At 40.8% G+C, this 27,511-nt stretch overlaps 1 protein-coding gene across 1 annotated transcript; it reads left to right on the top strand.

Annotated features, from left to right (window-relative positions):
• Positions 1-27,511, top strand: LOC138741565 (ribonuclease ZC3H12A). Its single transcript, XM_069895822.1, has 6 exons — positions 1-141; positions 9,162-9,748; positions 19,538-19,677; positions 21,119-21,353; positions 23,725-23,831; positions 25,363-27,511. The coding sequence occupies exons 1-6, from the start codon at positions 16-18 to the stop codon at positions 26,355-26,357; spliced, it is 2,190 nt and encodes a 729-aa protein (XP_069751923.1). The 5' UTR covers positions 1-15; the 3' UTR covers positions 26,358-27,511.

The raw sequence follows: 27,511 nt of genomic DNA, 5'->3' as shown, positions 1-27,511 counted from the left end.
GGTGGGAGGGAATGAATGAAGGTCAGCGCTACATATAACCTGCCACTGCCGGGCTGCCGCCTGCTGATCGCGGAGACGCGGGGTGGAGTTGGAATGCACCTCCCGGGACGGGACGATGGGGAGCAGGACCAAGGCAGCCCGGTAAGTGGGGCAGAGAAGTTCTCTCCTCGTCTGGGTCACAAGGCGACCCCTTTCTTAATTCCAGTACTGCTTGCCTTCTCTGCGGCTTGGTTTCGCCCTGAGTCCCAGACAGACGAGAGCAAACAAAAAACACATCCAGTTGTTGGAGGAACTCCGCTGAACGCTGAGATCCTCCAGTATTGGACTTTCTTGTACCAGTCATGACTCTCTTAAGCCCACAGAGCGGGGGTCCCCAAACTTTTGAGACCCCTTCAGGGACTATGTGGTCCCTCATCAACCCCCCCAGGCATGGACTCCCGGCTCTTGGGGGGGGGGGGATGCTGGATGGTAGGGGGATCTCAAGACAGAGGAGGGGGTGCTGGATGGAAGGGGGCCAGGTGTGAGGGGGAGTAGTCTGGACAGGAGGGCTTTGGGTAGGGTGGCCAGGTGTCCGGTGCCACCTCAAGCCAGATTTTAATTTACCCTCCATTTGCGGATGTAGGCCCTACGCCCCCCCCCCTCCCCCAATGGGGGACAAATTAGGGGGCAGAAAGGGCAGTTACCTGTTAAATGCAGCGTCCCGGGGTCCTCAGGGCATGCGTGGCCGGCTGGCACATGAGCGACGAGGGGTAAATGTGACGGCGATGCTCAAAGTGCCGGCTGGCGCACGCATGATGGGATGGGGGGGTAGTGTCATGACTCTGTGCATAGGTTCATGGGAGGTAAGCCATGCTCGTGCTTGACGGGGGGGGGGGGGGTGGGGGTGTAGGGGGTTGGTGTGGAGGCACTATTTTAAATCGACCACCCCCATATTATTGACCCCACCCCCAGTGTTATTGATCACCCCCCCCCCACCAGATGATCCCATTGACCCCCATGTTTCAATATCAACCACTAACTTAGAGATTGACACTAAACCTTGTCAAAAGCCTTGCAGATGGGAAAACAGTTTGTCATTTTAAAGACCGTGCTTTAAAGATTAGTGTCCATTTCTGACATTATCTTGGTTAACATAACCAAAGATTATGATTACAGGGGTCAATTCTGACCTCATATTGGGGGGAAACTTGTGAAATGGCCAGGTTACTGGGCAGTTAAAGCACATTCAGGTTGAAGGGAAGAAAACTTGAGTGTTGTTATTTTCCTTTCTTTGGATGTTACCCACTTTGCTCACTGATCTTTAGGTTAATAACTCTGAAATGAGTGTCATGTTGTGTCTTCCTACAGTGCGAGTATATTACAGAAAAGTGGGTTTCGAGCGTTATGCAATGGTAACCTTTAAGAATAAAACAAAAATGAGGGATTGGAACATATTTATCATGACAGGATATCATGAGTGTTCAAATTGAGGAAATTACCTACCCACATTCAGTATAAGCTTGAGAACTAATGTTTGGGTGGTTCTAAGTTTGAATATTATTTTTATCTGCCATTCAAGTCCTAACAAAGTCAGAGATTGCCTGTTCAGTTCCTGGATTTCGTCAGATCTTTACCCAGCTAGTTGAATTTGGATCTCATTGTCAGGAAGATTGGCTGTGGCAGTCAACAGAGCAACATGTACAGGAAGAAGGAGGGAAAAGAAGGGTTGGGATTAGATGGGGGAATCTGAGGAGTGGCTCGTGTTGGTCATATGTGGGCAGGTTGGGTGTGACGGGCTGTCTTTAGAAGGTTACCTGCAGAGAGATTCCTTTGTGCATGCCTGTGTGTTTGTAGGGGGAGATGGGGGATGGTGGGTCAGGTGGGATTGATGCTTCTCTGCCACTATATGAAGGTATGGATTAGGAAGAGATTGAGTCTTCTCGAGATCTACCACCCCCAAATTGGGGAAAGGTAAAGCTGACAGGTTGCAATGGGGGTCAGCAGGAGAATGTGAGAGGCCAGGGCAACAGCAAGGGTGATAGAGAGGTGGAGTTTAAAGGGGAACATCAGAGGGTCATGCAGTGGCAATCCTGAGATTGGAAGACATTGGGGAGTAGATGAAGAAATAAGGATTTGGGTGAGTTGTAAGTGTACCCCCATAACAGTTTGGCACTGTACAACTAAGAATATGTTATCTCAGCGATGTTCAAGGACACGCACCCAGAATGTGGTGTAGGTTTCCCCTACCCAAAGGCTGCAGTCATCCCATGTGGCTCTGGTATGGGCATTATAATGATGACTCAGGACAAGAGTGCCTGGTCAAATTTCCAGAGGGGATGTTAAATGGCCCTGAAATGGTCACTTGAAGATGCTTGAGGGTACCTTGATGAAGGGCTCAGGCCTGAAACGTCAGTTTTATGTTTTTCCTCCTACAGACCTGCTGAGTGCTTCCAGCATTTCTGTGCCTTTACTACAATCGCAACATGTGCAGACTTTTGTGTTTTACTGAAACAGTCACTTCTGTGCTTAATTTTGGAAAAGGTGCATTGGATAAAATTGCATAACACTGCAATGATCTTGTACATATAAATTCCCAGTGCTAAACCAACTGATCCAAGCAATGCTGTCTGAATGTTGACTGTTTTGTCAATTTTTTGAAAGTATTACACTTGATCCTTCAGAATTCCTATTTCAGCTTGATCAGAATTGCCAGTATTTCCTTTTATTTTATTTCCAACTCTTCTTGAAGAAGCTGAGACAAAACTGGCATTGGTCCACAATTATTCCAGTTATGGGAAGAGTTGCGATCAGGGAGGGAAGGGGTGGTGTGGGGTGAAGATCACACAGGAGAGGTGCACTGTAATCCCTATGCTATTGACCTAAACAGAGATGTGCACTTTAGCGGGAAGAGACCCTATAAATATAATGCAAGCAATAGTTAAGCTACACCTAATGCATTTGTTCCTTCACAAACTCTTTTCTTGCTGTGTCTTTAAATATTTGGATCTGATGCCTGATCTTCAACTATTTTGCTTCAGAAATAATTAGTAAAATGTAATGTTGACCTTCACAATGTAAATTATTTATGATATACAATCAGTTTAATTTTTGATATATTAACACTTGAATTATTTGGAGCCTTTAAGGAGAAATTATGATTTCTATATGTATTTAAGAAAATTTTCTGTTGCAAAAGAGCTATTAAAGTAGAACAAAGGACAGAACATTTTTCTTTCCTGATCTATCCAACCAGCCCCACTCACATTCACCCTGTTGATCTTTCCTTTTCAGGTATGATTCCAATTTCCTTTCTAGGGCTTTCTTTTAACTCTCTTTCCATCATACTTTCAGGTGCATTCCAAATCATTCAAAGTGGCTGTGTAAAATAAATTTCCTTCATCTCCACACTTTTTATTTTGCTAGTCATCTGTATTCTGTATTTATTGACCCTTCCCTGCCTCCCTTTCTGTAAAGACAGTTTTCACATAATCAAACGCCTCATCATTTTAATCATTATGTTCAAATAAATCACCCCTTTATTTTTTTTCTGGGTGGACCATTGTGCAGTTTCTCCATTTCCAGTGGATAACTGGAGTTCCTCAATTGAAAGTTACAGAGAGCTTGTATTCATGATGAAAATGGATTGGTGACTTTCACTGATAGCCAAATTGTTATCCTGTTGTGACTAGCTAGATTTTCAACCAGTAAAATTTTATTAAAAGAGTAAATGTTTTCACTTCTGTAAAAAGGAAAATATCTCGGAGTTGTTTTCTTGAGAGCCCCAGATGGAAAGTTTCAATTTGTTTCCAACTTCTGAACAGGAATTTAATGACTGTTCAACAACTAGTGATTTCATTTCCTGAAAATATATTCAACAAATGGGAAATGTAAATGACATTCTTCATCATTTAAAGCAAATTATTTAACTCTCAATTTTCACTTCCTTCTTTCAGACACCATGTTTTTTACTTTTTAATTTTTTTTATTTTTCACACTATGAACCATGTTGACCAAAATACACACAAACATTTCCCTCTTGAATATACACAGTATCATTTTCTCCCCTTTTCCCCCCCTCCCTCCTTCCCATCCCCCTCCCCACCCACTCAACGTTCAACATATGCAAGACAATAAACCCATTAAACAATGTCATCACACAATGAAAATAAACAAGAAAATGGTGTCATCCACTTTTACACAATGGGTCAGTTCATTTTGTCTTCTTCTCATTCTATCGTTTTAGGGGGTGGAGGTCCACGGTAGGCCCTCTCTGATGTGTTCTATGTACGGTTCCCAAATTTGTTCGAATACCATGATTTTATTTTTTAAATTATATGTTATTTTTTCCAATGGAATACATTTATTCATTTCTATGTACCATTGCTGTATTCTCAGGCTCTCTTCTGATTTCCAGGTTGACATTATACACTTTTTTTGCTACAGCTAAGGCTATCATATTGATGGTTTACCTTGCCTTTTGTCTTATGACAAGTAAACATTTAACTTTGATTGAACTGAAGCTCCCCCATAGATGACTAATACTTATTTAAGACTTAAGGGACTTTAGTTTTTTGTCTTAATTAAGTACCTGTTGAACTGTGGCATGTAAGAATCTCGTTGCTAAATCATTATTATTATTTTTATTGGAAAACATTAACTACAATTTATATTAATATAAAATGATTCCTGTGCATTGTTTTAACTGTACCCAGTATTTAATCTTAGTAACACTATACTCTTTCACTGAGATCCACACTACCAGATATATTTTGTGTTATTGTGACAGTGCCTGCTGTCCTTAAGTATGGGTTGACTTGCTTGGATAGCACATAAAACAAAGTTTTTGACTGTATCTCAGTAGATGTGACAATTAATAATTCAACTACATAAGGTGTTTAAAGTAGCAAAGCAGCAAAAAGAAATGAACATAGATCAAATAAATGCATACAAAAAAAAAGCAGTGTGTACAGAAAGTGTGGTTAAAAAAGGTAGGTTTCTGAAGGGTGTCAAAGAAAATAGTGTTGAAAAATTAAAGCAAGATACTAATAATTGAGCTTGGTAATTGAACACACTTTCAACAATGGAGCAAAGGTGGCAGGAATCTGTAGAACACGAAGGTTGGAAAAACACACAGGGTAGGTGGGTGGGGGGGAGGCTGGAGGAAATTACAAAGAAATGGAGAGGAAAGATCAAGGAGAGGCTAGGATGTTAAATTCGAGGCACCAGTGGATTGAAAGCTGGTGAGACTTAGCCATTTTCCTGTATTTAAAAACCCTAATCTTGGATGGGTTTAAAAAAAACAGTGAAACGTGGAGTTTTTTTTGAAAAAGGCTCTCCTGCAAGGTTACATCTGCTTACAAGATTGTAAATGTTCAACTGCCAGGCAATTTGCCAATAGACTTTGTGATCCGAAGGTGAATTTGAATGTTTTTCCATTTATTTTTTTCCCCGTTTCTTGGATCACACTGGATTTTCAGTCTTCATATTGCTCTCAGGAAATGTAATTTTTTTCTGTGAATGTACATACAGACAGATAGGTCTGTCTTTATTTCTCGTTTTTACTGGAGCATAGAACAGTGCAGCAGAGGAGCAGCTTCTTCAGACCCTGATATCAGTTCTTGGGCGATTATCCCTCCCGGAGGAGGGTTAGAAAGTGCGCCTCGGAGGCGCCTCCTGTTCTTTCAGGCGGGTACCCCCAGAGCCGCATGGGAGTAGAATACGTGGCTTTACATCAGGATATTCTGGCCACCTGAAAGAGCCTAAAAATGTCCTGCCAGTTGACCTAAGTGCTGTACATATCGTAAATTACTTCTTAACTTTAGCAGCTATTTAAAGTGCAGAATAAAACAGGTTTCCAGGTTTAGAACTGTACATACAAGTTGACAATCAACAATCCCCTCAAAACATTTGCGAGTAAAACTACAACTTCAGCCTGGATTTAAGAGTTAAAGGAAGGGGCTGATTGGATGGAGGGAGGAAAATTGTTCCACAGTTTGGGGGCTGCTATCGCTAAGGCGCAATCTCCCCTGAGTTTGCGATTTGACCGCGGAACAAACAAGTGATCTAAATTGGCAGATCTGAGAGAGTCTTGAAGTGGAGCAGGGTGTTAGGAGATCAGTGATGTAAAAGAGGGCTAGTCCATTAATGGCTTTCTAATCAAACTGGACAACTTTCCTGAGCTGTACTGGTAACCAGTGAAGGGAAGTGAGAATGGGGGTGATATGGAACCTTTCTGCCGCATTCTGAACAGTTGCAGATGGGATAACGATGACTTACTATTTCCTGTGTAAAGAGAGTTAGAGTAGTCTAAATAGGAGAAAATGAATAACTTTCTCGAAGTCTTTCAGTGACAGGAATGATTTGATTTTGACAATAGTATGGAGCTGGAAAAAGCCAGCTTTTATACTACTGCATTGGAACTTGAAAGTGGAATCGAATATCACGCCAAGGGATTTGACTTGTGGTTTCATGAGGGTGGCTAAGTTGCCCAGGGTACTAGATAATTTTGGTGGAGTTGGGGGTGGCCAAATAGGATGATCTCAGATTTGTCTTCGATTAGTTGCAGGGTTTTGAGCCATCCAGCCCTTTATGTCCTCCAGACAGTCGATAAGGCTGGTTCTCTTTGCTCGATCGTTAGGCTTCAGGGGGAGATAAAGTTGAGTGTCATCAGCATAACAGTGGAAGGAGATGCCATGTTTTTGGATGATATGGCCGAAGGGAAGCATATATAACTAGAAGAGAATGGGGCCCAGAATAGACCCTTGTGGGACCCCGCAGGAAAGGGTAGCAGACGGGGATGAAAATTTGCCCACGTTGACTGAGAAAGTCCTCTCGCTGAGATAAGATGTAAACCAATTCAGGGCCGGACCATTGACACTGACCGTCTGCTGGAGGCGATCTATTAAAATAGCGTGATCCGCAGTATCGAACGCTGCGCTAAGGTCCAGGAGAATTAGAATGGCGGAGCTTCCGGAGTCAGTAGCAAGGAACAGGTTATTGTATTCTCTTTGTACGGCTAACTCAGAAAACAGGAAATTAATTCAGTGAAAATACTAAGCTGAGAATTTATTGTTAGCATATAAATAGAAGTAAAAAGGTCACAGGCTTCTCAAATATAATCAAGCAGAGATCTCAAGTATATACAGAGATTTAACAAGATTAACAGAGGTTCAATCCTTTAGCTCCAGTTGTGCTATTAAATCATTAGGATGTTTTTAAAAAAAAAACAAGGTGCTTTTCCACTGTCCCAAGCAGCACATCAACATGTTTGAGCTCATCGGGAAGGATAAGCTATTTGTTTATTACTCTGTTCTTAGGACAGGTTTATTTTGTTTTAAAACCATAATACATAGGAGCATAAATAGACTATTCAGCCCGTCGAGTCTGCCTTGACTCTATCATGAGCTGATCCATTTCCCCACTCAGCCCCTCTGCCCGGCCTTGTCTCCCCATAAACTTTAATATCCTGGCTAATCAAGAACCTATCAATCTCTGCCTTAAATGCACCCAAATGACTTGCTATCAGTCACTGCGTTGAAAATAAAAGTATTTGAAGTACTTTGAGACATTTCAACATGATATGGTTGCCTTTATTATCATATCCAGTAATGGGTAAAGGCCACATTTGTAAATACATTTTGTGACTTGGGAAAATAAGCAAGATAATATCACAAGCCAATAGCGTCTCACCTCATATTCATGTTATCAATTACTCAAACTGTAGATCTTTAACCAGATGATGGAAAGATTCCCAGATCTTTTAAACTTTACAGGAGGTCCTACATGTATTGATTTTCATTAGACCATGATTTAAGATGAAACTTACAGGTTGAGAGAGAACAATATTTTAATAATGTTAGGATAGGAAGATAATCTGGCCAATATGAAAGTTAATTGGCCTAATTACTATACATAGAATTTGAAGCAGTGTGTTATGATTAATACATTGCATTGTGTAAACATGTGTTCAGACATAATGGGTGTTGAACTAATTAAATTTCCTTGTTCCTGGCAATGAAAGTCTTTTTGGAACTATGTGGGAGATAAATGCAAGTGAACTTGGCAGCAGTCCTAAGTACCCAGCAGACTCTGTGCCTCTCATGTTGTGTTCTTTAACTGTAAAGGTCTCAGGTGAATTACACTTATCAACATGTTTTAGAAGAAAATTTGATTGCTTCTAGTGCCCAGATATGTTTTGATCATTTGCTGTATAGTATAAATAGCAAAAACCTTGCATCGAAAGCCACAAGACATTCCAAAGTGCTTTTCAGCCAATGAAGTTCTTATTAGATGTCATGACGGTAGTAATGCAGGAAATGCGGCAACCAACTTGTAGAAGTTGAGGTCCTACAGATGGCATTATTAACTTGTAACCAAGTAATATGTACAACTAGAGAAGCTGATTTTGATGCTATCAGTTTTTTAAAATCTAGTGCAGCACTGGCAGTAGGTACAGCGTGAGTCGCCAAACCCAATTCTTTCTTCTGGCTGATGTCAATGGGCCTGCAGATTAAGCATTGCTCTGATCAACTGAGAACATCTGGAGTACTGCTGTGAACCACCATTTAACTATAATCTCCTTTGTTAACCATTAGGGACCAAATCTGTATTGAAGGAAAGTCCTTCAAACAGCAATCTTGGTGCCATGAATACTAGCATGCAATGTCAACAGTTTGTCATGCAGCTAAGATAAAAAGGACCTTTTGGGTATTTTATTGAAATGTATATTTGTGATCATTGGAATAGTTTCAAATGAGTAAAACAGACATATTTGTTTAAACTTTGTAAACCAGGACATTGAATGGACTAAGGACTAATATTCTCAGTAAATAATTAACTTTTTGAAAGCAGTCTAGACACAGAATAAGGCAAAACTGGAGTTGTTCTGTATCCTTGCATCTGTGGTTATTCCACTTGTTGAACTGAACCTCAGTTTCATATTAACAGACCAGGTAAAGGTTTAACTATTTGATAAGTTGCACAATTTTGAGTCATTTTCTGAGGCAAATTTCTATCGAACTGACCTGTTCAGCACAGGTTAGTAATTTGAACTCAATATCCCTGTTCCTGTATACATATCAGCATTTGTGAGCTTTCATTTGTAATCAGGACAACGAATTTCTATGACAACCGTGGCTTTGCACATTTCACAAATACAAATGTATGCCTCTATTGCTTTTCAGAGCGTAGCTTTAAAGGAACGTGGAATTTATCGACCAGAGAAGATGAGCTTGACACAGTACAGCCTTAATTCCTCCTTGGACTTCTCTTCCTGCAGCATCCCAGCTGATTCCTCAAACGGAACAAGGACTTGTCCTACCAACCCAAGACTGAATTCTAATGAGGTCTATTCAACTAATGGTTGGAAAAGTAACAGTCCAAAAGAATCCAAAGTGACTGCTGAATCAGGAGAAGAGGATGGTTCCAGTGAAGACCATGAGAACTCTACACAAAGATTCACTGACACTTCTGAATTGCAAATGAAAATGGAATTCTTTCGTAAGTTGGGTTACACTTCAGCACAGATCCAAGCAGTGTTTCAGAAGGTGGACAGCAGTGCCGACACCAATACCATACTTGGGGAGCTAGTGAAGGCTGAAGGCCCCGTAGAAAAGGATAACATGGTGGAAGAGGGTCCATTGCCTGCCCTGGTATCTCGTGGAGGCTCTTCAATCAAAGCACCCACTGGTTCCCCAGCGAGGGAAGAGGTGCAGGAGCAGGAGGCCAATTTACGGACTATTGTTATAGATGGCAGCAATGTTGCCATGAGGTAAGTTGCTGTCGCGTGTTTTTTCTTTTGCATACGTGGGAGTGTGCTTTAGGCAATTGCCAACCCATCCTGTCACCAGGTGTCTTGGTGCAGAGTTTTTTTTTTCAGTTCTGCAGGTTTCAATTTCAAGAGGGTTTTTTTTAATGGGAATTTTCTGGAACCTGCTGTCTTCAAAAGCTGATGGGTGGCTTTCTTTTAATTGTGACCTTTCACTCATCTAAATCAAGTAGGGGAGGTGTTCCACTGAACTCCAGGGAATTTGAGGTCCTCTCTCTTGGCTTGCTCACTCTCTGCACAGCACAGCGCCATTCCCTCACAGAACACAGGCCACCTCGCTTATCTGAGCAGGCAACAGCGATTTGGGCGTGAGAGGCAGATTTCCGCAGGACCACAGCTCCGATTTTCCAGACAATGAGATGGCAGGAGAGTTCAGGAGGAAAACTGAGAATGAAAAATTGGAAGCCGAGTGAAGAGCCTTCCATACATAACTGCCAACTACCTAAGTTAGAATTCTGCTTTTCTCTGATTAAGGACTCTTACGGGCTGGCATGAGGGATGAATTATTTTTAACTATGATTAGTTAATTACTATCAGTGTAAGTTAAAATAATATGAGCTTTAACTTTTATGAAAGTTATAAAATAATAAATATATTCCAGGAACACATTGACATTACAGGAACATATGACTTCCTACTACCTGTACCTTTGACCCCTCCTCCTTTCACGATTGACTCACAAATGATATGTAGCTTTATCTATAAACCCTTTAATGACTGTTACGCAAATAGACTTGTATTTCCTCCTGAGGGAGAATTTGTAGCTCTGGCACACACCACCTAAGGCAATCAGTAAATGGAGAAGTTCCAAGGATGAGTGACAGGCAAGTAATTGAAACCTTATTTTAAGGATCATATTTCAGAGTTGAGTTCGTTGGGTGGGGGTGCGGGGTGAGAGCGGGAGTGAGCTGTTTGAATGGAAGGGGTGAAGAATTTATTTTTAAAAAAAAGAAAAGATCTGCAGATGCTGCGGTCGAGTGCAATGTGCTGGAGAAGCTTAGCAGTTCATGCCGCATGTATTAAAGTAAAGGGTAACCAATGTTTCAGGCCTGGGCCCTTCATCAGGCATAGACAAAAAGAGGCAGGGCCTGGATAATAAGTTGGGAGGGAGGTGGGGGGGGGGGATAAAGGGACAGGGGGAGGAGGCAGGCTAACGGGTAAGAAGGCATACAGATAGGAGGATAGAAGAGTATGATGCTGAGAAGTGACAGGGGAAGAAGGTAGCTGTCTGATAGGAGAGAGAAGAGAAGAGGCTGGGGAGTAGGAGGAAAGAAGTCAGATGAATAGGGAAAGAGGGAGCCACGGTGGGGTGGGGTTAATGGAAAGTGAGTAGTTCGGCAAAGATGTTACTATATATTTCCAAATATAACAACTGCAAGTGCTTTGTAGCTACTCCCAAAGGCTCCTCGACATCCCTCCCAAACCTGAAAACTCGACTGTCTGGAAGGACAGGCTCCATTGGCTGCGTCACCATCACCAGATTCCACAGCTGGCCTATGTACCATCATTCCTTCCTTATCACAGCACCAAATTCTGGTATTCCCCACCCTGTGAAACTACAGGAGTACTTTCCCTGCAGCAAGTTTGATGTGCACCTCATCATTTTCTCAAGGTCAAGGAAGTCCCGTACGGTGTGGATAAATTTCTAAATAGAAGCAAAACTCAAAGTAAAGCATCCCATTTCCACTCTGGTGGATTTGCAGTCGTCATCCCATTATCAGCAAGTTCTCTGCCTTGATCAGTCATGAAATGAACAACATTTTTATAACATTAAGCACGTTTGGTAGCTGGAAGATGACATCCTGCCAAGCAATTAAGATTGTGTGCCTCTTGAGAGATGTCAATAGAACATGTCATGACCTGAAAGAATTCTGCTTTGATCTTCCCCTTCCAGTCCAGATACACATCTGAAGTCTCAACTTCTCCCAATATTTTCCTTGGCTCCATCCTTTCTGTTATCTATAGTGTTTTGTTTTCATGAAAAGCAGCCAGCATTAGTCCACCCCCATGTGACCCATTCTTCAAAATGCCAACCAGTCTTCTTCTGTGTTCCTGTATTCATTTTTCAGAGATGCGACATTCATGGCAAAGACTCACGATCAAAGTGGCTTCCTGGGCCACTTAAGAATCAACCATATGTGGCAGGTTAGAAGTCATATTCAGGCCACAATGGCTATGGTTGACCTCTGATGGAACAACTAGCTGTTCATTGCAAATTCCAGAGGATTGGCTGAATATAGTTTTCAAGTCTGGGATGTTAATTCAGGTCCCTTGATTTTTAGCCAAGCGCCTATAATTTAACTGGTGCTCTGACGAAGGGCATTGTTGTGAGTGTTCATGACCCAAAGTGATGAAGGGCAATTCATAAACTGATGTGGACCTGTTGCGCTGGATAAGAAATAGCAGTAAAATTAATCACTTCCTTTTTCTGTCTTGGGCACGGTGTTAGGTCTGCTTTGTTCATGAATGAGTGAGACAAACACCAGACTGAGTCGAAATCAGGGTTCTTTGTTCTTTATTACCGGATTGTAACACTTGCGACTAACAAAGTTAGTCGGAGAATGCATTCTGCCGTTATCAGCAAAATGGTGATTTTTTATACCCTTGGATACATGCTTAGAACATCATCATATCATTACTTGTCCAATGACTAAAACTGTTGCTATCCTTTCCCTGCTAGCTTCCTGCCTCTCAATCCATCAATGTCTCTCTTATCTTGTAAGTACAAGGATGCATTTACATCTTGTTACAGCCCTGTACATTCCCATCTCATGATGTTTTACCTAACAGGAGTACAAGGACACCTCCCCTTCTTGTTACTGCCCTGTACAGGGTAACTCCCTACACATTCCCATCTCATGATGTTTTACCTTACAACGGAGACCCTGAGCCCAAGAGAAAATATCCCTCTGCCACATCAAACCTTTCCTCCACATTAGGCTCTTGGACTAAGTGAGCAAAGAATGAAGCCAGCACACACCCATTAGTGTTAGCTGATTGACCAAGTCAACAGTGGGTACATGGCTGCTTGGAGGCAAATGAAAAAGCAAAGAGAAAAGTTTCAAGGGGAAAAGGAAAGAGGATTTTCAGTTCGCTGAATTTGCAAATCACTGGTCGTGAATGGAGGAAAATGGGCTTTGGTGGTGAGGAGAGTGAACTGCCCAGTGATCACAGTGGGTGGGAAAGAAGAGGAATGGGATGCTGTGGGAAATCCATCACCACAAAATGTCATATTGCAACTCTATAATTCTCTGGTGAGACCACACTTAAAGTATTGTGTTTAGTTCTGGTCACCTTATTTTTGGAAGGATGTGGAAGCTACAGAGAGGTTGCAGAGGAGATTTACCAGGATGCTACCTGCAATGGAAAATGTCTTATGAAGCAAGGTTAGCAGAGTTGAGACTTTTCTCTTTGGAGCGTAGAAAGATGAGAGGAGACTTAATAGAGGTCTACAAGATTATGAGAGTCATAGATGAGGTGGACGGCCACCTGTTTTCCAGGGCAGGAATAGCAAACACCAGAGGACATAGCGAAGGGTGGGAAGTTTAGGGGAGACATTAGTGATAAGTTTATTTGCACAGAGAGTTGTGGGTGCTCGGAAGGCCTTGCCAGGGAAAGCTAAAACATTAGGGCCATTTAAGAGACTCTTTGACAGGCACATGGATGGAAGAAAAATAGAGAGTTAAGGGGTAGAGAGGATTTAGTACACTTTTTTAAGGAATACATGGGTCAGAACAACAATGAGGGCTGAAGGGCCTGTACTGTCCTATAGTGTATACCTGGATGAGCACACCTGAACAAGGTGACCTGGGGGAAGCCCATAACTCTACTGCCGAAACTCTAATTTGCCAATATTCTATTATCTCTCACCTTTGACACTATATGCATGACTGCACATTGAAATGACCTCAGGATCTTTATTTTACGTGATCTTTCGATATTTGTGATTGGCTTGTTAGCAGGGTGGGAGCTCACATTGACTCACCTTTAAAATGGGCAAAAATGTGGCAGTGACAATTGGCATTTTAGTTTAATCAAAGGTTTGTCCAAAGTCAATGCCTCAGAATCTTTGAGTTATTACATCATTGACTAAGACTGAGCAGGGTACTTTCCCAGGTGGAAATGTATGCATTGTACTTCAGTATGAATGGATATTTCCTTTAATAAGGAAGCATTTGTTCTTATCAGGAATCTTGGTGATAGTTCCTGTTGTTGACTTGGAAACCATATTAATCATGTTTTCTTGTTGCTGTATTGCCAATATCAAAAGATTATGGCCGATATATTTCTGTATGGCAAAATAGATACTCTACTTTGAGTTCCAAAAACAATATTCTGGAATTATTGAGTCAAAATAGGGCCATCTGTAGGCTCACACGGAGTCTTCCCTGAGATATTAGGCACTTGCTCTAAATCATTATTCACCTCGCTCCATTTTTTCCATTTTTACTCTTACCCCCCCCCCAACCCTCCACTTATTACCATTAACTCTCCCACCCCCTGATTCTACCATTCACCTACCACACAAAGGACAATTTTACAGTGGCCCATTAACCTGCCGATCCACACACCTTTGGAATGTGAAAGGAAAATGGAGGTATCCAGACAAAGCTCTCATTCATAGGAAGAATTTGCAGCCTTCATACAGAGTTCGGAATTGATGTGGCGTCAGTGGAGAAGTGAGGCAGTGAACTTTGCTGGCTGCTCTGTGTGGCATCCTTAATAATTACACAAACTCCCATTAAAATTTACAAAGATAATAATCTCCTAATAAACTCTGGCTTAAACAGATTCATTGAAACATCACGTCCTATAGCACTCAAACTCTTCTTCGCTCCTACTTGTCCATGTCGACCAAGCTCATCTATTTACCAGTCTTTGACTCCTATCTCTGTAAACCTTTCATATCCATGTGCTGTCTAAATGTCTTTTAAATGCTACATTACACCACTTCCTTTGACAGCTTGTCCCATCTACCTCTGTGATAGAGGTGCCACTCAGGTCTGTTCTAAATGTTTCCTCTCTCGCCTTGGGGGCACATCTGTTATATGAGTCCCTTCCTCAGAGTGCCTGACTTCCAGCCATTTGACAGGACCCAGTGCAATGCAGGGACTATATTAGCCCTGGCTGCCCTGACAGAATGGCTTTCACCACAAGTGATGCTAAGCCCTTTAAACTGATGGGTGTCAAATCTGTCAACGGGTTCGGGTCCATTGAATCCTTTGACGTTTGAGAGTATGAGAGTTTATTGTCATAATTCAAATGCAACAAAATTCTACCCATGCGTCACAGACCAAAGTTCAGAATTGTTAGCATTATTTTTTTTCTCTGCGATGATAAAGCTGAGAGCACAACCACAGAATAAAAAATCTATTAAAACTAATCATGAAAATGTATCTAGGTAGTTTTCCACTGGAATCATTGAGTCCCATTGATTGAGTGGGGAATAGGGTAACCAATGTAGGTTCAGCAACAGATTTTGCAGCCTATGAACTGATAACTCTGCAGAAGATCATTTACTTCTCAGATGTTCATGGGGATCCTCCCAGAGCAGCATGTCTTCGGGCAGAAGGTGCGACTGTTGATTCAGACCAACGGCAGTGCAAAACAACTGAATTTTCACCATAATATTCCATCCAATCTCTGCATTAGTGATGGATTTGGGATGAGATACCTGTGTATAAAGTCATTACCTTGCATTCAGGAATTGCAGGTGAACTGCAATATCTGGAGGTTAGGAAACAGTTAAGCATCAGTGACGGAGGTTGGCTCAACTTCCTGTCGTGGGTGTGATGTAGAGTGACATAGAAGCTCAGGGGAAGCAGTTCTGTGGTGTCATGTTATTTTCAACTGGGAATCTATTGATAGCATTTCTGGGTCAGAAAAGAATGGATTCGGGCCCATGCTGGTGACTGGAGTACAAAGTAATTTAATCCGGGCAGAGGCTCTTCATTGTTTTCAGAAAATAAACAATAGGTCTCCATCTGGGCACCTTTTAAAGAAGACCAACAGAGTTTCTCCTCATTGTTGATGTATTTTCCCAAACCAATCACCGAGAATACGTCAGCCTATTCGTGGAAAGTTGTGTGAAAATGTATCATCAGGTTATCCACATTAACACACTGAGTGCAAAGGCCAGTGGGATGTTCTACAATTATGGAAACTGACCTCTGTAGATCATTGTGGACTTCGAATTTAATAGGAGCTCACGTTGCTGGGTATTATGATATTCTGCTCACTTGACGATCATTCATTCTTTTTCTTCTTTCATTAATTACATGGTGTGTGAAAGAGACATCTACTGTGCCAAAAGAGCATACGGATCAATGAATCATGGCGACTCTTTCAAGTCAAGGTTATATCATTCTATTCCTCACCAGCGGGAGAGAAATTTCACCAAAAAATTTAATCTTGTTTTTATTGAATTGCTTTTGAATCCTTAAAACTGAAGGTGTTAAGAAGACTGTGCAGGTCTACCTGCATCTGAAATGAGAGAAACAGAGTTAACTTTTCAGATTGAAGACCTGCATCAGATTGCTGCCAAAGTAAATCCCGAAGTTCCAGTTTTTATTTCAGATTTGCAGCATCTGCAATTTTTGTTTTTGTTTTCAGGTGGCATCACATGCTATTCTAATTAAACCTCGCTTTATGATATCATGGCAGAGGTATTCCAGGCTGGCTCCTGATCCAAAATTCTTGCTTATCTTTGGATAGCACCTGTTGTGGCATGCGATCAGGTTTTTCCTCATTTGTTTGAGGATGCTTTAGGTTGATTTTCCTCAGGTCGAAGCAGATGAGTGTAAGTGATACCTTACCTTTGCCTACCTTTCCAGTTACTGAAACTGGTCATGCTGTAATGATCGCAAAATATCTTGGCAACTAGTTCGTTCATCAGCACGTGACCTCATCAGGACCTGGATTGGTTCATATTTAATCAGAAAGGAAAAAAAATAAGGTTGTTACCTTTGTTAGTTTCCACACACAAATCTGTTTAAAGCAACATAAAGAATATCAATTAATTTATAAAAACATATTTTCACATTCACAAAGAAATCTCTGTTCATGTAATGATGTATTCTTTTGCCATTTGGAAAGTAAAACTTTCAAGTGAGCAAAGAAACTACATTGGGTAAACACAAATGTCCAATTACTGGAAGCATCATCCATAAAAACTTATTGGAGTTCGAGGACTGAGTTACATTATCTCTAAACTTAAAATCCAAAGTCTATCTTTATCTGCCACTTTATCACATTCTGTGTCTTTTCAGTGGTACCGAAATGGTGGCTGCGAAATATATTGGCACAGCAGGTGTCACGGCCGAAATGATTATTATTTTGGTCATGAGCCTGTTGCAACAATATTCAACAGTGTTATGAGTCCAAAGGACCCATAAACCCAGCAGCAACAGATATTCACCAAGACAAATGTTGCTTTAATTATCTTTAAACATGAAAACAGAATCACACTTTAACTTAACTAACCTAACTTAACCCCCTTCTAATTCCAAGCGCACATGGATGTAATGTGTGTGTAAGTTCAGAAAAGATTCACAATCCAATTTCACTTTTCATTCCTCCGAGTTCTCTGGCTGCAGGCAATTCTTATACTGTGCACAGAATTCAACATGTATAAAGTTCACCAGGTTTAGAAGGTTCTTGTCAGTTTTCAGAGGGAGATTTGTTGTTCCAGGACATCCACAACTGATGTACTTCAATCAACCACTTCAGTGTCTTGGTAATAAAACTTGCCCCTTCATGGTTCTCCAGATGATAACCTCTTTCTTTCAGGGCACCACAGAGTTCATTTTTGTTTCACTTATTTCAAGTGAAATATTAGTCAGGCAGTCCTCTCCTCTTGCATGAACCACAAGGGCTTTGACCAGGCCGTCATCCAAATTGGGCTTTCCACAAGCTTGGTAGCTTGTACTGCTCCAGTCCCAGCTACTGTTATTGGCTGTAACACTGTAGAAGTGATCTGTGTCTCTCTCTCTCTCTCTCTCTCTCTCTCTGCTTGCAAATCCATGTGACCTTCTTAGAACAACAAGTTCTCTTCCAGACCTTCTCTGGCTCCAGCAAGATCTTTCATCTGTTGCCTTTTGTAAACAACAATCCATCGGTGAAATCTCTTGAGCACTCTTCAAAACTCTTGCAAAAGCTGTGGAGCCGATATGTCTAGAATGGGGCAGAGCTCCAGAATTTTAAATAAGATCTATTTTAAAATGTTTTAATGTGACCTACTCTAACAATCCTTTCTCAGTATATCTCCCAAAAACATCTCTATATACTCTGTCACAACAGAGACTGAAAAATAAGGTGCTGAATGCAGTTGAACAGTCCTTATGTAGCTTAACCTTGTCTGTTGTGCCACTGCAGAGCATAGAAAGTTAAGATTGGTTCTTTGGAGTCCATATTTAAGCTGAGAGAAGAGCAGGCAGGCTTGGGTATTTAGAAGCACACATTATTCATGAACTGAGTCAAAGCTCAGATCAGGAAGTCTAGCACTTCAGAAAAGCATGATAACCAAGTCATTCACGCAGATTTGATTCATCAAAAGACATCCCTGATCAAATTTCTGGAGTGGCAAAATTTGACCCAACCCCCTCCACTCCCATCCTCCTATCCACAAATCCACACATTGCCATTCCATCCTGAAAATGATTGATTTTCATATACGTAGGTAGCACGTGAATTTCTAGACAACCAACTAAGTAACACATTTGCAGTGATATGATGAGCCATTTTACTTTTGGAACTTGAACCATGATCACTCCCCATGTGTCTGAAGTTATTAAATTCAGCTGCAGAAGTAGCCCCACTTGAAGTCTCCATTCTCCTTATGAGCTGTGTAACTTGATGGAATAGGTGCATTGGTGCCCAGAGCCATCAGCTTGTTGGACTCACGACCCGCAGGATGTGATTCCAAATCTCAAACCAAGTATCTGAATGAGACAGTGAAAAATAAGAGAGTAAAGCCAAGAACCATGCCAGTGCTTAATGCTCTCCTCTCTCATTGACAAACTTTATCAAGAGACTGAAAGTGTATTCCAAAAAAAAAGCACGAACAGCTGCAATATGAAATTAAATAAAAGGTGATGCACCATCAATAACTCCAAAAGACTGCAAGTTATGTCAAACTGATAGGCTTTTATTAGCAATAGAATGGAGCCAGGTCCGTGCTGGTCGACTGTCTTGAACTGGGGAGGGGGTTGTGGAACAGTCACCTTTATTCAGGAGTCTGTGGGAGGGGCCACAGGTACAGTCGGCCAATGGGCAGTTTTATATGGTTTTGGACGATCAGTTCACCTATAAGATTGGACAGTCTTATAGCACAAGGAAAGCTACAGCCCACCAATTGAAATAATTGATTAGGAAAAGAACTAAAATATGCTCAGAAATTTCATTAAAAATGGACACAAATTGCTGCGTAAAAATTATTTTGAATTTCATGCTCAGTGATTCTGATCTTCAAAAAATGTTTGAATTGTCAATAATAAACCAGCTCATTTACATGGATGGAGGCTGTAAAGCCATTAAATCCCTGTAATCTATAAAAGAACAGTTTGCCAGACTTTTATAAGCTTATCAGTTGTTATTCTATGGCCTCTGAGCCCACACATTTTGCATAACAAGTAACTGCCAAATTATTTGCGGAATAACACACGGCAAAATCTGGCAAAATTTAGCAGGCTTGTTTATTGTCTAACTCACGGTGAATCTGGTTTTGTTTTGCAGTCATGGGAATAAAGAAGTCTTTTCTTGCCTTGGAATTCAACTGTCTGTGAATTGGTTCCTTGAAAGGGGTCACACAGATATTACTGTCTTCGTCCCATCTTGGAGAAAGGAGCAATCAAGACCAGATGTGCCAATCACAGGTATGCAGTATCGCAATGAAGCATTTTGTTACGGCTTCATGTCTGTGCACTTCCTTTGTACTCCTGACGTTGTAGTAGAATCTCCAAAAGAGGGTTTATTATCCCGTTGGAGATCTCTTCAAAAAGGAGCAAGGAAACACAACAAGTTCCCTGTTAGGATATACTTTACAAATATAACCATATAACCGTTTACAGCACGGAACAAATGGGAGATAAAATTCAGAAAGCTCTGTTACTGAGTTCATGGTCAAATATATATGAAATACATATCACATTAATCTGATATTCATCAGTCCACTGAGCTGCATTTAAAAATATGATGGGAAATTACAGTAATTCACAAAAGTGCTGGGAGAAACTCGGCAGCATCTGTAGAATAAGTCTAATAATTTCACATCATAGATTTTGCACTTCTGGTTATTTAGGCAACCACATTTTCATCATTACAGCTGTGGATACATTCCAAATACACTGGTGTAAAACGATGATGTATGAACACTTTCTCTCCAAGTTCCCGCAACAGTGAGTGGATTCCTCACTGGCATGTGTTATCAGAAAATAATTTGTGTAGTTGTCCAAGGTACACATTAGAAGTAAAGGTCTTTGTACATTCAACATGGAGCCTGTTTCAGGTCCCCTTTTCAAACTGTGTTAGCAAATGAGCGCAATTTCTTCCAGGTATACTGCAATCTGGCATTCCCCAGAGGTGGCAGCTTTTTGCATCCATTCCAATCTCAGGGTTTTATTTTTCATTGTAACTTATCGTCATCTATCCATTGGTCCATCTTTCCGGTCTCCCACACCGTTCATGACACTGCCAATCATCTCCGTCAGTGTCTAAATCTTTGTTTTCCTGAGGATTTTCAATTTTCGTTTTCAGACAATGGTTCTATCATCTAATCGCAGCCATGACCTTGAGGGAAGTCAGCATTCCTCTTCATTGCCCTTCTGAAGTTTGTGGAGATTGGACAATGTCTTTGACTCAATTCTGAAAGAAAATTATATTGCACATAAAGTTGCTTTCGCTGTTTAACCTGCACATAGCTAAGTTGATGTTATCTTCCATTCCCAACCGAGAATACAACCTTGGCTTGGAGAATGAATGAAACTATGAAAACATTGTCACCATTATGTTTGTAGCGGTGGGATAGCATGGAACATATAAAACATGAAGATCAATTCCCTGCATGACAACAGACATCCCTGCGAAAGGAAAACTAAATCAATTTTTTCTCAGTATAAATATAGAAGCAACAAACATCTATGCCTATCTACCAGTTATATTTTGGGCATACAACTTAAAATAGAATTTGGAAAGAACTGCAAAATCAGAGAATAGAGCCTTAGTTTGCTGAAATTCTTTTTCATTGTAATTTCAAACACTGTTGATTGGAGAATCAGATGGATGTCAAATAGCTGATCTCTCACTAATTCCCTTCAGACCAGCATTACCTTCGAGAGCTTGAAAGGAAAAAAATACTTGTCTTCACCCCATCTCGGCGAGTTGGTGGAAAGAGGATCGTCTGTTACGATGATCGCTTCATAGTCAAGCTGGCATTTGAAACCAATGGGATCATCGTTTCAAACGACACGTATCGGGATCTGCAGAATGAAAAAGCTGAATGGAAGAAATTCATTGAAGAGCGTTTGCTGATGTATTCGTTTGTGAATGACAAGTAAGTAGAACCTTAACAGAAATCATCAGGGAAGCATCTCCTATGTAAATAAAAACACTAGAACTTGCATTGTGCAAGTCACTTAGGAGCTCGAGTATCGATCAATATAAAAATTGGATGGACAGAATAGGATGGAACAAAAGGTTATCGGAAGGCAAATTTAATACTATCTAAACAATTGCTAATCATATTATAATTGGGCATAAGTGTGTCATATTTATTACTCCTAAAGATGTCAAGTTTCAGGATGAGAATTTCATTTTAGATGACAACATTTTGGTTGACAATCTAAGTTTCTCCACACCTGAGATTCTATAGGAGTTGAATGAATTCCAAGACCACCCCCCTTCCCCCCTCCCTCTCTCCCCCACCCCCCCCCAGTATCTAATCTTTGGTTTGCTGCAGGCAAATGTCCTATTGATAACTGATAAAATTTGCAAGAAACCAAGGAACACCCCACCAGCCTCTATGTCCAACATATCCTCCTCCGCCATTTCTGCCACATACTATGTGATCCCACCACCAGACGCATATTCCCCTCCTCCCCTCTCCACCTTTCATAGGGGCTGCTGCCTCCGTGACTCCCTTATCCAGTCCTCCCTCCCCACCAATCGTCCCCTTGACTTGTGACCGCAGGAGATGCGCCACTTGTGCCCACACCTCCTACCTCAGCACCATTTGGGGCCTTAAACGGCCCTCGCAAGTGAAGCAACGCTTCACTTGTGAATATGCAAGGATCATCTACTTCATCTGATGCTCCCGCTGGGGTCTACTCTACCTCGGAGAGGCTGGGCCCATTCTGGGAGTTAGCTTTGTCGAGCCCCTCAGCTCTGTCCACTGCAATAGTGTGGATTTCCCAGAGGCCAGCCATTTAAATTCCCCTTTCCATTCCTTTGCTGACATGTCTGCCTTTGTTCTCATGGACTGCCAGACTGAGGCCACCCGCAAATTGGAGGATCAACACCTCATCTTCTGACTGGGCACCCTCCAATCGAATGGCTTTATTCTGCTCCCTTCCTGTTCTTTGCTTAAATGTTGAAAAAGGGCTCAGAGCCAAATCAACAGTAATATATCTTTACCTCCTATGGACGCTGTGAGACCAGCTGAGTTCCTCCAGCATTTCTGTGTGTTTTCACTACAATCAAAGTGTCTGCAGACTTTCATGTTTTACTCAAATATTTTTTTTAGCTGCATCAGGTTAGCTGTTGAAAGGAAAGCTGAGTACAACAGAAAAATGAGCAGTGAAGAAACAACCCCCTGATAGCAGCAGTTTTGAACTTCAGCCTCTATATATCCTCTTTGTATTTTTCTGAATGTCTTAGTGAAACTAATGAAAAGAACTTGACTATTGACATGACCTGTGAATTTGACTCTTTAATCACCATTTTGCCCGCTCTGTTATATACCAACTTCAAATATGACAACAAACGAACTATTGGCACAAACAAAGCTTGAAGGAGCAAAAAAATAGCAAATATCGATATTTGGCTTGTCAAATCAATCATTTCTTTCTTTCATTGATAGTGAATTATTAATAAACCCACATTAAATGGCACTGAATTAAGAGTGAGTGAAACTGAAGTATCTCAATTTTTTTTTTAAATTGTAGGGTGAAATTTAATTTGAGATTAATCACAAACAGTTTGGAAAATATCCAATGAGTAAATATTATTTTGAATATTGTAAATTTGTACAGGTCAAACATGAGAAGAGAACAAGATAATTATTTAAAAATATGGTACATGTTCTGCTGTGACTAGGGCATGATGCAAACCCCAGAGTAGTTTGAAATTATTCGGTCTATGTCGCATCCCGAACAACAGTCTTTGATAATGAGAGATCCAGGTTCAATGTGTCTTCTACACAATATCTGTAATCTATCTTAACCAAAACAGCATGCATGTTGATTTCATGAAGGCTCTTTGGTGTCCCATGATGCCATTTCATGAGCAGGATTCTCAATCTGTGACAAATTTAATTTTTTTCCAAAAAAATTTAGACGTAGGCAATTATATTCAAAGGCCTCAAAATCTATTGAAAACTAGATGCAAACTATCTAATTGACTTAATTCACGATCCTCAGATTGCGCAGAAAGTGACTTTTCCCATACAGTCAGCCTGAAGACAGAAACATACATTGGATTATTGTTAAAGATCATCTTAATTTCTGATTCCCCTCTGATTACACAACCCTTTCAACTGGCCTAAGCTATAATTCAATGAAAACACAGCAGCCTCCCTATCCTAAAGCTTGTATGTTGATCTCATTGTGACCTTGTTCTGTGAAGCTTTTCCTTTCTCATCAGGTTCCAATGATCACTTGCCTGATGTTGCTTCTCTCTTTAATGGATTGGTTCTCTGTGTTGTATAGGTTTATGCCTCCCGATGATCCTCTTGGACGTCATGGACCCAGTCTCGATAACTTTCTTCGAATAAAACCTGTAATTCCAGAGCATAAACGGCAGCATTGCCCCTATGGTGAGTATCCTGTGGCATATTCCAGACATTGATGGATATGGGATAAACTTGGGTAAATGCAACTAGCTTAGATGGACATGGACATATTGTCCTAAAGGGCTTGTCTCCAAGCTCTGGCACTTCCTGAAGTAATTTGGCTCAATGTTTCCTTTCTGGTGAGAGGAGCGAGATCTATTTATGATTTAGTTTACACCAGGATTACGGCATGGATTTCAGATCTAATTCAAGCCTCTGTAGACTCTAACCAGCAGCTCACCCAGCTGAGCAGCCATACAAACTGTGGAGCCAACCTAACTTTCTGACGGAACATGGGGAGACAGACAGAGTGTGGATGTTCCTCACTCTGTTCCACTGAGACGTTAAAGCTGATGTTTCTTCAGCGTGTTTGAGTTTTGCATTGTACGGTATAACCTTGTTGAACTTTTGCCGTAGGTTTGTGTGCATGCTTACCTCTTCATTATTTTAAGCATGGTCCAATAGCAAGAGTGTACCTCTTAATCAGAGGCTGCCAAAAATTAGGGGTGTACCATGAAGGATTGGAAGAGCAACAACCTTTCATCATACAATTGCCTCTCATGGCTGGTTATCCAACAAGCATGGCTTACATATAATGGTTAGCGCAATGCAATTACAATGCCTGTGACCCAGGGTCGGATCAGGCACTGTATGTAAGTAGTCTGTACATTCTCCCTGTGTCTTCATGGGTTTCCTCCGGGTGTTCTGGTTTCCTCCCACCCTTCAAAATGCATGGGGGTTGTAGGTTAATTGGCATATTTGGGTAGCACTGGCTCACGTGCTCTATCTCTAAAATTTAAAAAAATATATATTTAACTAATCTTTCCATTTCATTGACTATTTTCTTTAGAAAATACAATTCACAGTGTAGCGTAGAATTTCAGAATCTTACTGAAAGTCTGATGGAGTTATCTCCTTAGTCTAGTGCAGTAAGTTTCCCCAAATAATTGGGACTCCAATGGTCAGAGGTTGAAATTTGGCTGGATTGACCAAAATTTGTCCCTGTCATCCCAAAAGAAAGCACAGAAGATAACCATCTGGGAGTTATTGTTCAGAGCTTACGTTCAATGATGATCCTGCAAATTGTGCGATCGGCAAAATGTTTGAGGTTGGTTTGGCTTTTCAGAGTCTAATGTAGCCTTAGTTAAGTCATTGAAAGGGTAGTCCTAACCCAAGGTTGCTCCATAAAAGGTTACGCGTTGAATGGCTAATCAAAAGCAATAGGCACCTGTAAAGTTGCCTATGGATGAAGATGGCAAGGAAGAGGAACCAAAAATCAGAAAATGGGTAACCTGCAAAATTTAATTTTAGCATGATTCAAATAGCTCAACAATAATAGCAAAACTTCTGCTGATGTTAAACCTCGTTGCAGAAATGTTCTCAAAATTAATAGATATTAAAAGAGTGGCCATGAGCTTGGTCAAAAGGCAAGATGTAAAGAGAGATTGGTCGAGAGCGAGTAATGCTCAAGGAGGGAAATTGGTCTGTATGTTAATCTTCATTTCTTTTGTTAAAGGTAAAAAATGTACTTATGGAATCAAATGTAAATTCTACCACCCTGAGCGAATTAACCAGCCCCAGCGGTCAGTGGCAGATGAGCTTCGTGCTACTGCCAGATCTTCTCCAACCACGAGCCTCAACTCCAGAAGCCCAAGCCGAGAGGAGAAGAAGGCCGGTGTGCACAAACGGTCACCATATTCTGACAATAGCCCAGCCATATTTAGCCATAGTGAGAATGGTTTGTCACAGGGACATCGTTTAGAGAGGCCATACCCAAAGCAGAACAAAATCCCTGCAGAGAGCAATGGAATTGCATTAAACAAAGACGCATCTATTAACATGAACACAGAGTGGTTTCCACATATGGCTTTTGATAACAGCATACCTAATTCAACATGTTCGAGCTTGCATAAAAGTTATGACGAAGGCTTTGTCTCTTTTGAGAAAAAGATCTCTGATATGTGGCCTAGATCTCACAGTCACAATGATGTATACCCTGTCAGTAATGAACAATATTATTTACCCACCCATAGCTTAGACCATCACCAGTACAGCTACCATTCCCATGAGTCTATGCCATCATTGGAATTCTATAATTACCCTCCACAAGACCTATCTACCAGCTCAAGTAGCTGTATGCCTATGAGCAGAATGGCAATCCAGACACATTTCAGTTCACAGGGTTCCCAAAGATCTCACGGCTGCTGGCCCGACTCTCATCTCCCTCCAATCAACAGTAGGTCACAAAGTCTCCCAGACCCTCATGGCTGGTCAGCGAAAAGATGTGAACAACAACCTATGGATCACTACTGGAAAAACAACCAGTGGACATCACATGACCCCCTTGCAGAGGAACGGGAAACAGCGCGCATGAAACTGTGTGCAATCTTCCAACCCCAGCTAGTAGATACTGTTATGAAGCAATATCCACAGCTTCTAGACCCCCAGGAGTTGGCTGCCAATATCCTGGCTTATAAAAGCCGAAACCCAATATCTAATGTAATACAGTAATAAGGATGTCAAAACAAAGGAATCAAACCAGATAGCTAGCTACTAATCCAAAAAGAGTAATTTAAATCAAATGGATTCTAGAGTGAAAATGCTGCTGGTTACAAATATAATTGGAAAAATTCCTGAAATCAGATTGTTTTGGAATGAATTTTATTGCACTGTTCATGAGCAAGAATTCATTCAAAATAGCTCCTATATAGAAGTTTGAACCATTTGCTTCAAACTTTACAGCACAACTATGTTTTGATAAATGATAAAAACAACCAGATTATTTTCAAAACATCTTTGATTTTTATAATTTGGTGAAGCAAATCATTTAAATGGATTCTGACGATTTTCTGAGATGTGTGTTGTAGATTTAAGCCATGTAATTCATATGATTAACTTGTATATACTGTATATACCATAATTTGTTCTGCATATTATTGGTATTGCACCTCTCTTATTTGGTAAGATGCACATGAAACTTCAGTGCACGTTGGTGTGTGTATACACTTATCAGTATGTACTTAAAATGTACATAAGTAGATAATGTTACTGGTATACACTGTGTGGGTGAGGTGATAACTTCAATTTGCTTAAACTGTATGTAAACTAATAAATACTGTAATCTGTATATACTGTACATATTGGAATCCATAGTGTTGTAAACTCCTGTATTATGTAATTCAGGGCAGTTTCACACCTTTGACATTTTTTTGGTGTATTTTGTACTTCTTGAAAGCAAAACATGTTGCTCATTCCATGTGAGGATGTGCAGAACTTGTACTGTTTGAACACAATGTAAATTGTTTGTAACCAACGTTTGAAAAGTCATTGACTTATGGGTTTTAGTGTTCAATTGTGTAAAGTTGCAGCTTAAGTTGTCAATGAGAAACAATTGGCCCATGAGCTGCATAATGTTGGTGCATATTGTATCTTTACTGATTCCAGTTAACTGTACCTGATGAGTTGAGAGTTCTTCTTGAAGTCATTTCTGCAGTCACACTGACAAGTAATTGAAATTGGCCGCATTGGCACCATGTGTCACTTTGACTGTTGTAAGAGTTATTGACTTGGCAATCTAAAATATTCCGAACTTCAAAATCATATGTAATGGTTTTGTTCCAGTTAAGCAAACTGCTTACATTAAAGAAATTATAATGTGAGAAGAA

This window comes from Narcine bancroftii, chromosome 8, assembly GCF_036971445.1.
Source record: "Narcine bancroftii isolate sNarBan1 chromosome 8, sNarBan1.hap1, whole genome shotgun sequence".
NCBI lineage: Eukaryota > Metazoa > Chordata > Chondrichthyes > Torpediniformes > Narcinidae > Narcine > Narcine bancroftii.
Note: the sequence above shows the minus strand (reverse complement) of the source record. Positions and strands in the feature narration are given on the sequence as shown.

What these genes read in the sequence shown, in the direction of transcription:
- LOC138741565 (XM_069895822.1), top strand. Translation starts at nt 16, where the DNA reads ATGAAGGTCAGCGCTACATATAACCTGCCACTGCCGGGCTGCCGCCTG. An exon ending in AGCAGGACCAAGGCAGCCCG is followed by an intron (nt 142 to 9,161) that starts GTAAGTGGGGCA and finishes ATTGCTTTTCAG; the next exon opens with AGCGTAGCTTTAAAGGAACG. An exon ending in GGCAGCAATGTTGCCATGAG is followed by an intron (nt 9,749 to 19,537) that starts GTAAGTTGCTGT and finishes TTTGTTTTGCAG; the next exon opens with TCATGGGAATAAAGAAGTCT.